Source organism: Hyla sarda, chromosome 3 (assembly GCF_029499605.1).
Source record: "Hyla sarda isolate aHylSar1 chromosome 3, aHylSar1.hap1, whole genome shotgun sequence".
Taxonomy (NCBI): Eukaryota; Metazoa; Chordata; class Amphibia; order Anura; family Hylidae; genus Hyla; species Hyla sarda.
This window is the reverse complement of record NC_079191.1, coordinates 27,518,094-27,527,910: the sequence shown is the minus strand read 5'-3', so window position 1 is coordinate 27,527,910 and position 9,817 is coordinate 27,518,094. Positions and strand designations below refer to the sequence as shown.

Here is a 9,817-nt window from a genome sequence, read left to right as displayed (position 1 = left end):
TCGCTTCTTTCACTTTTCAGAGGCTTTTTAAATATGAAAGAAGCAATCTGATTGGTTGTCATGGGCAACTTAGCAACTTTTCCTCTTCACAGGTTTTGATAAATCTTCCCCGGTGTTTTTGTCAAAAATGCCACAAAGATGGCATCTTTGGGAGAAAAAAAAAAAGGAGGGAGCTGTTTTTTTGTGGTGTTTTTTTATTTTTGGCCAAAAAAGCCTCATTGTGTCTGTTCCTAGGCTTGGGCTGGGATTAAACACAACTTATGTGTGACGCTTTTCAAAGCCCACATTGCTTTACCCTTGGCATCCCCCCCCCCCCCTCGTTCTGACAGATGTCTGTCCAGCTGTTGCAAATCAACAACTACCAGCATGCCCTGCCCATTTGCAACAACTGGACAGCCACAGGGGATCACTGATGTTCTATGTCAAACTCAGCCTATGCTGCCTGATCTTGAACTAGCAACGTCAGGGGCGTCACTCGTCAGACTTCCCGGCAGCCAGCGATGCTCATTGAGCCTCCCGGAGCAGCACTGATGAGGAGGTAACAGCGTGTCATACATGTGATGTCATAACCATTGTCCACCAGAGAGCAGCACTGAGCAGAAATAACACGGCTCCTGCTCATTGTTCATCAGTGAGGGGCCAATGCTGGACACTGTTGGGACCTGAGAATGCAGATTCATACACATGACTGTGACTGGTAAGTGTCCCCTTGTTGGGTCCAAAAGGTCTTTAGTGCAGTTCCATGTGCATTTCTATAATAAACATGTAGATAATCTATCTTTTGTTTTCCTATCTTAGATGCACTATTTTCAGGATGTGGAGTCGCATTACCGGACTTACAGCAAGAAGTTGCATGAAGGCACTGCCCCTCGAATCACGCACATACACAGACACTTTGCCCAAATTCTAGAGGTAACCTCCTTTAGTATGCCCAGAGGAAAGGCAATACAGTAGCCATGGATTCCCTACAGGTTTCCTCCCCTCTGGAGGTTTTTCCTGTCCTGAGTTAGTTACTGTCCGCTCTTTGTGAGTGATGGGAGGTTACATAAAATCCCGACACAAACATTTTAATAAATTATAAAGTTCCCCTTTTTTAAACTGATTTTTGACTTGTTTGATTCATTTATTTTATTTCTGTGTGTGAAAAATAGTGTAAGCAAAATGGATGACATGAGTTTTTTATTTTTATTTTAGGTGTCTAAAGCTGCTTTCCTGCGCGATCTGCACAATGCAGTGCGGAGAGAGGCAGCTGATGCTGGGAGGCAACCGTAGGACACCCGGCAAAATCCGTGCACGAGCCTTTTTCTAACTGCTCTCTGATGACACCTGTCTCAGGACTTGTCCAGAGTAGGAGCGAATCCCCATAGCAAACCTCTTATGCTCTGGACAATTAATTCCTGAGACAGACAGAGGTGTCAGCAGAGAGCACTTTTGTCAGACAGAAAAGAACAACTCAACTTCAGCAGCTGATAACTATTGGAAGGATTAAGATTTTTTAATAGAAATAATTTACAAATCTGTTTAACCTGTTCAGGACACAGGGCATAAGCATACGCCCTGCATCCTGAGTCCTTAAGGACTGAGAGCGTATGGATACGCCCATGGGAATTCCGGTCCCCGCTGCTAGCCGGTTGGGGACCGGATCGGGATGCCTGCTGAAGTCATTCAGCAGGCATCCCGGCACATCGCCCAGGGGGGTCCTGAGACCCCCCCATGTCGGCGATCGAAGAAAATCGCATGTCAATTCAGACATGCGATTTTCTCCAATTCCGGGCTGATCGGGTCTGGAGACCCGATCAGCCGGAAAATAGGGCTGATCGGAGTTCTCAGTGAAAGCCCCGATCAGCCTAAGGGATAGGAGTGAGGTCGCAGAGCTGCGATCTCCTCCTATCCCCTGCCATTAGCAGAACGGAGTTCTGACAAATGGCAGCGCAGGACAGGGGGTTGCCATGGCAACCCCCCATTCTGCCATGGCAACCCCCCGTTCTGCCCGCCCCTAAATGTCGAGGGGATCGTGGGAAGAAGATGGAGGCTGTACCTGCAGGAAAAGATGCCTGGGGACCCGGGATCTTCGCTGGAGACTGCTGGATCCTGGCTCAGATAGGGAATCGTTGGGGGAGGGGGATTGAAAGTGAAAGTAAAACGATCTTTACTGTGGCAACCACTAGGAAGGCCAAACTGCAACTCCCAGCATGCCCAGACAGCCAAAGGCTGTCTTGGGCATGCTGGGAGTTGTAGTTTGGCAACATCTGGAGGGTCACAGTTTGGAGACCACAGTTACAGTGGTGCCCAAATGGTAGCCCTCCAGATGTTGCCAAACTACAACTCTCAGCATGCCCGAACTGCCCAGGCATGCTGGGAGTTGTAGTTCTGTAACATCTGTCCCTTCAGATTTCGCAATTTTCATGAATTTTTTGAAAATTGCTGCTCTACTTTGAAGCCTTCTAATTTTTTCAAAAAGCAAAAATATGTCCATTTTATGATGCCAACATAAAGTGGACATATTTTATTTGTGAAGAAAAATACAATTTATTGTGAATATCCATTTTGCTTACAAGTAGAGAGCTTCAAAATTAGAAAAATGCTAAATTTTCAAAATTTTCATGACATTTTGGGATTTTTCACCAAAAAAGGATGCAAGTAACGCCGGAAATTTACCACCAAAATAAAGTAGAATATGTCACGAAAAAACAATCTCAGAATCAGAATTTTCGGTAAAAGCGTTCTCGCGTTATTAATTCATAAAGCGACGGTGGTCATAATTGCGAAAAAGGGTTCAGTCCTTAAGGTGAAAAAGGGCTGTGTCCTTAAGGGGTTAACTTTCTGGAGCCAGTTGATCTAAATAAAAAAAGTTTTTTTTCCTGGAATACCCCTTTAAATCTATTTAAGCCCATCTTCTTAGACACTGTTGCCTCCTTTATTATCACTTGTGACAAATGACAAGAAAAGTGACATAAATGCAAAAAGTTGACATATTAGTGGAAAAATTTGGGAGTGTTTTTTTTTTTTTTTATGAACTCCCCTACAATAAACACTGAAAGAACTCGGTTCACCTTCTGATACCAATAAACTGGTTTCACCTCTTAGAAAGAAAACTGGGCACACCTTTCCCTACAAGGATTGCACAATGTCCGCTCCACTCAAGAACTCGACTCACCTGTCGCTATCTTTCATGTTTGTCCTTTTTGTGATAACTGGAATAAACACCTTGGGGTCATGTACACTGCAAATCGTCTGAGAGGCCCCGTACTACCCCCAGCTATGAACATACTACAGAATGCTACAGAGCGTGCCATCCTTTTTATTTCTTTCTGTCAGAAAAGACCTGCATATCATTGTTTTTTATATCTTGGAGTGATAACAGGAGGGGAGAACCTGTGGGGTGACTGGGGCCTCTCATTCAATTACGGTCACACATGCCATCACACAGGTATAGAGGCTTCCAGGAGGTTGCCCCATGCTCCAAGGGCTGACACAGTAAAAGGGGGTAGATGGTGATAATTTCTACAAGGGAGCACCCTAAGTGTCTGCCAGCCAGTATGTGGGGTGATTTTGGTGCTGTATTGCAGATATCATGGAGCAGCTGACAGTCTGCTTCTTCCTTAAAGGGGTACTCTGCTGCTCAACGTTTAGAACAAACTGTTCCGAATGCTGGAGCCGGCGCTGGGAGCTTGTGACGTCATAACCCAGCCCTTCATGGGGTGGGGTTCTCCTCTGCTCAGCGTCTGGAACAAACTGTTCTGAACGCTGGAGCCGGCGTCGGGAGCTTATGACGTCATAGCCTTCCCCTCATGGGGTGGGGTTCTCCGATGCTCAGCGTTTGCAACAAACTGTTCTGAACGCTGGAGCCGGTATCGGGAGCTTATGACGTCATAGCCCTGCCCCTCATGGGGTGGGGTACTCCGCTGCTCAGCGTCTGGAACAAAGTGTTCTGAACGCTGGAGCCGGCATCGGGAGCTTGTGACATCATAGCCCTGCCCCTCATGGGGTGGGGTTCTCCGATGCTCAGTGTTTGGAACAAACTGTTCTGAACGCTGGAGCCGACGCCATAAGCTTGTGACGTCATAGCCCCGTCCCTTATGGGGGCGGGGTTATGACATCACAAGCTCTCGGCTCCAGCATTTGGAACAGTTTGTTCCAAACGCTGAGCAGCAGAGTACCCCTTTTAACCCCTTAAGGACTCAGCCCATTTTGGCCTTAAGGACTCAGACAATTTAATTTTTACGTTTTCATTTTTTCCTCCTCGCCTTCTAAAAATCATAACTCTTTTATATTTTCATCCACAGACTAGTATGAGGGCTTGTTTTTTGTGCGACCAGTTGTCCTTTGTAATGACATCACTCATTATATCATAAAATGTATGGCGCAACCAAAAAACACTATTTTTGTGGGGAAATTAAAACGAAAAACGCAATTTTGCTAATTTTGGAAGGTTTTGTTTTCACGCCGTACAATTTCTGGTAAAAATGACATGTGTTCTTTATTCTGAGGGTCAATACGATTAAAATGATACCCATTATTATATACTTTTATATTATTGTTGCGCTTAAAAAAAATCACAAACTTTTTAACCAAATTAGTACGTTTATAATCCCTTTATTTTGATGACCTATAACTTTTTTATTTTTCCCTATAAGCAGCGGTATGGGGGCTCATTTTATGCGCCATGATCTGTACTTTTTTTTGATACCACATTTGTATATAAAAAACTTTTAATACATTTTTTATAATTTTTTTTTAATAAAATGTATTAAAAAAGTAGGAATTTTGGACTTTTTAAAATTTTTTTCGTTCACGCCGTTCACCGTACGGGATCATTAACATTTTATTTTAATAGTTCGGACATTTACGCACGCGGCGATACCAAATATGTCTATAAAAAATGTTTTTTACGCTTTTTGGGGGTAAAATAGGAAAAAACGGACGTTTTACTTTTTTATTGGGGGAGGGGATTTTTCACTTTTTTTTTACTTTTACTTTTACATTTTTTTACATTTTTTTTTACACTTGAATAGTCCCCATAGGGGACTATTCATAGCAATACCATGATTGCTAATACTGATCTGTTCTATGTATAGGACATAGAACAGATCAGTATTATCGGTCATCTCCTGCTCTGGTCTGCTCGATCACAGACCAGAGCAGGAGACGCCGGGAGCCGCACGGAGGAAGGAGAGGGGACCTCCGTGCGGCGTTATGAATGATCGGATCCCCGCAGCAGCGCTGCGGGCGATCCGATCGTTCATTTTAATCGCGAACTCCCGCAGATGCCGGGATCTGTATTGATCCCGGCACCTGAGGGGTTAATGGCGGACGCCCGCGAGATCGCGGGCGTCGGCCATTGCCGGCGGGTCCCTGGCTGCGATCAGCAGCCGGGATCAGCCGCGCATGACACGGGCATCGCTCCGATGCCCGCGGTTATGCTTAGGACGTAAATGTACGTCCTGGTGCGTTAAGTACCACCTCACCAGGACGTACATTTACGTCCTGCGTCCTTAAGGGGTTAATATGGAAGGTATAGTCTCCAGCAGCAAAAATGGCTGGGAAAACAGGCCACTTTTCTGGAACTGAGGTAGAATATGGGGGTCCCTGGAACTTCTCAACTTTATCTTGACTCCTGACCATTGAATACAGGATCCTGTCCCACCCTATTCCCACCTGGGGAATAGGGTGGGACCTAACATTTCCATAGCCAGTGTGATCAACCCTTGGCCTAGCATGATAGAGTTTATGAATTTTTGGTACCATTTAGCTGGTACCGGGGTAGTAGGTACAATTCATACTCCAATGAATGAAATAATCCATAGTGCAATTATATATATATATATATATATATATATATATATATATATATGACCAGGCACAGTAGGAGATTATATAAAAAGAGAAAAAAACAGAAATGCAAGAACGAGAAAAAAAAATTTGGTTACACAGAGTAGGGAATGGGAACTATTCATGTAAGAATTGCTCTTTTTGTAAATATAATTTAGGTAGATCGTCATTTAGATTAGGGGACACATGGATAAATGTAGAACAATGCATAACTCGCTGTACCACCTATGTTGTTTATTATTTGACATGATCATGTGTTTTTTTTTTTCTTCATCGGAAAAACGAAACTCAACTTGTATAAGCGCAAAAGAGAACACCTATATTCTTTAAAAACTGGCAAAGGTGACAATCGATTTATTATGCATATGCAAACTGCTCATGGGAGTGACCCAGAGGGATAAAAGGGGTACTCGGGTGGAAAACAATTTTATTTAAATTAACTGGCTGCAGAAAGTTTAACAGATCTTTAAATTACTTCTATTTAAAAATCTTAATCCTTTCAGTACTTATCATCTGCTGTATACTACAGAGGAAGTTCTTTTCTTTTTTGAATTTCTTTTCAGCCTGACCACAGTGCTCTCTGCTGACACCTCTGTCCATGTGAGGAACATGTTAGAAACTCTGGAGAGTTTATGAAACAGACAGAGGTGTCAGCAGAGAGCACTGTGGTCAGACAGAAAATAAATTCAAAAAGAACTTCCTCTGTAGTATACAGCAGCTGATAAGTACTGGAAGGATTAAGATTTTTTAATAGAGGTAATTTACAAACCTCTTTAACTTTCTGAAGCCAGTTGATTTAACAAAAAATGTTTTCCACCTGAGTACCCCTTTAACCCCTGTAGCACTTTATCTCTAAACATTTTATATTTTAGGGACATCTGAGGCTAGGGGGAACGTACCAGAGAAACTAAGGTTGCCCTTTCTAGGACAGAGGCCCGAATCACGTGAAACACAATCAGGGTGAGTCCCTTGTCTGGGGTGAGTGTACCTGTTGGACGTGACTCGCATACTAATATAGGGCAAGCTTAGATAGGGCAGGGACAGTGAGGCACCAATGCACCATTACAGATTGTTCATGTCAAGCGATATGGAGCGGCAAGCTGTGCATAACTAGCTTGCCCCCTGACTGGTGAGCAGTTAAGGGGTTAAGAAATATACAGGCAAGGTTTTTAGCCCCCTCCCCCACCTGTAAGACTTGTCGGTAACTATAGTGGTATGTCCCATGGGTGGGGGGGAAGGAGTACACCAATCAGGGGAGTGATAGTTTCCCGGGCTTTCAGGGGCCCTCCCCTGGGTATTTATAGCTTTGGTGTCTCCCTTCCCCCCTCAATCTGCCCAGGACCCGGAGTTTTGCCCTCCCTCCCTTTTTGGATCTCTGTTTGTTGTAAGTCACAGCTTGGCGGTAAGAAGACGGTGAAAGCGGGTCAACCCGGGGTAGACCTCCACACAGGACAGTGTGGCAGCACCTCTCGGGTTGGTAAGAAGCCAATCGGTGTCTTTGTTACAGTTAAATTGTTATTTATATATGTAATTTTATAAATAAAGCTGTGGCCGATCTCCACCTATGAAAAGTTGAATTGTTGTTGTGTCAGTTATTATTTAATTAATTATTGTAATAAGGGGGAGGGGTAGTTATAGCCTGCTAGGAGCTAATTGGGTCTCAACAGTCTTGGGGCAATAACTATAATGTTATCATTAAGAAGAAGGGGCTTTTTTTTGATTCATACATGCTATGTAAATAACCCTGTTAGGTTGTATGCAGAAAGGTAATAGTGTACTTTATGTTGTGAGGTTATTTTGTATATGTTTTACCCTGATATTTACTACTAACTACTTGGTTTTATGTAGGCATGTCTAATCACAGTTTTTCTGGCAATAAAAAAAACAAAAAAAATGCAACAACATTTGGTGTTACAGGACGATATGTTCTGTTTGGTATACATCTATTACTTGGTTGATTCATATTTGCCGCTGAGGGTTGTGACTGGCCAGACTGTGCCGGCCAATCATGACAATATGAGAAATGTACAATGGATGATCCCACTGATGCTGATGGATGAGCGCATGCCGGTTACCAGTCAGTGACTGTCGGACCTGGCCTGTAACTAGTAATACTGTAATAACCAGTAATACTGACATTTACTTAGATCAGTGGTCTCAGACTGTGGCCCTCCAGGCGTTGCAAAACTTCAACGGCTGTCCGGGCATGCTGGGGGTTGAAGTTTTGCAACATCTAGAGGGCCACATTTTGAGACCACTGACTTAGAAGCTGTTGATCCTCCCAATATCCATTGGTTTCAGAATAGGACACTGAAGCTTATGCAGAAGCCCAGTCATGATAAGCTTATTATTGAGGGAATTTATCAATGCTTACACCAGGATACAGGTATAAAAAAGGCTATTTTTGAGCAACAACATTTTTTTATTTACTTAGATTACCAAAATGAGTTGAAAAAGAAGCCACATCTGGACTTAAAGGATGGCAGAATAAAGAGGAAAAGGCCAGACAACGGCTTGGATGGACCAGCCCAGAAGATCCGAAAATGTGGGTCAAAGGCTGATGAAGTACAGAACAAAGAGCCCAGACCAGGACCCAGCGGTAACTACTCTGCAGGCAATGATCCCATCAACAAGTGGAGGTTTACCTATGAGTCCTACATCGGAAAGGGCGGCTTTGTACACGTTTTAAAAGTCAAGGATAAAGTCTTAAATAAGACTCTAGCGGTTAAAATTGTGGAAGAAGGCTCCTCATCATCAGCAAGAACAAGGACTGATATAGAAAAAGAAGTTTTACAACTTGCTGCAGGTAGCCCTTTCTTAATTCACTCTTATTTGTCATTTCCAATTGAAAAAAAATGGTACTTTTTTATGGACTTTGCCTCTGGGGGAGATCTACATGGCCACCTGAAAAAGAAAGTATGTCTCCCTACTGCCGAAGCCACATTCTACGAAGCCGAAATTACATCTGGCCTGCAATTTCTTCACGGCAAAGGCTTTATTCACAGGGACATTAAACCGGAAAACATACTCATAGACAGCGCTGGCCACTTACGCATCACCGACTTTGGCCTTGCCCTAAAACAGACAGAGGGTGTCAGAGGATATACCGGAACCCGTGGATATGTAGCCCCGGAGGTTAAAGCAGGAAAAATATACAACACTGCAGCAGATTGGTACTCCTTTGGGGTCGTGCTTTTTCAGTTAACAACAGGAAGAGAATGCTTCAAGTGTACAATCTCTGCACTGCCAAAATATCAACTTGACAGCAGTGTTGAAGCCATTTTAAAGGAGCTGCTGAATGAAGATCCAAAAGAAAGACTGGGATATCAGGGCTGCATACGATCGCACCCCTTTTTTTTTAGAGATATTGACTGGGCAAAACTGGAAGAACTGAAATGACCACCACCGTTCATACCAGGAAAACCATCAATGCCCAGCTAAACATCGACATTCTATGCCTGCCGACAGGGAAAATAACAGGTCGGCACGAGGCCATTATCTTGGAGGCTGCAAGGCACTTACTTGACTGTCCAAGGGCTGGGAGAAGTGGATCATCTCTCTGGAAGCTCCTGTGGATGAGGATGACAATACCGCTACTGACAGAGACATGAAAGACAAATAGCTCACTGAGAAAAAGAAGATGATGCTCTGCAAGGCAATACAGTTATCGGTGTGCTGGACATCCAAGGATTTGACAATTTTACATTAAAGAGTACCTATCATTAAAAAAACTTTTAATATATTGTTCATTATTGTGTCCCTAACAACTTTCTAATTGCATGTCATTATCTAAAATGTTTATTTATATATTTATTTTTCATTCTAAAATATGACCACTAGGCCACGCCCCCTTCCTCCCTCCACACGGACTGCAGAGTGAGCAGAGAAGAGAAGAAGAGAAAAGGTACAAAGGGTTTTATTTTAGAAAAAAAATAAATGCAGGATTAGTGTCTAGTAGAGTCAGGGACACATTTGGGGGGGGGGG

At 43.4% G+C, this 9,817-nt stretch overlaps 1 protein-coding gene and 1 long non-coding RNA gene across 3 annotated transcripts; both read left to right on the top strand.

Moving 5' to 3' along the window:
• LOC130361216 (uncharacterized) lies at window positions 1-973 on the top strand. 2 transcript variants are annotated; one of them, XR_008890912.1, is made up of 3 exons: window positions 71-538; window positions 633-697; window positions 799-973. It is a non-coding gene; the product is annotated as an uncharacterized LOC130361216 (long non-coding RNA). The 2 variants fall into 2 exon arrangements; XR_008890911.1 differs by having other exon boundaries at window positions 1-697.
• A 6,782-nt stretch (window positions 974-7,755) lies between these two features.
• On the top strand, window positions 7,756-9,537 carry LOC130360955 (protein kinase C delta type-like). The gene is made up of 2 exons (XM_056563511.1): window positions 7,756-7,909; window positions 8,267-9,537. Exons 1-2 carry the CDS (start codon window positions 7,756-7,758, stop codon window positions 9,229-9,231), a joined length of 1,119 nt encoding a protein of 372 aa, XP_056419486.1. The 3' UTR covers window positions 9,232-9,537.
• Window positions 9,538-9,817: the final 280 nt, after the last annotated feature.

What these genes read in the sequence shown, in the direction of transcription:
- LOC130360955 (XM_056563511.1), top strand. Translation starts at nt 7,756, where the DNA reads ATGTTCTGTTTGGTATACATCTATTACTTGGTTGATTCATATTTGCCG. An exon ending in TGAGCGCATGCCGGTTACCA is followed by an intron (nt 7,910 to 8,266) that starts GTCAGTGACTGT and finishes TTATTTACTTAG; the next exon opens with ATTACCAAAATGAGTTGAAA.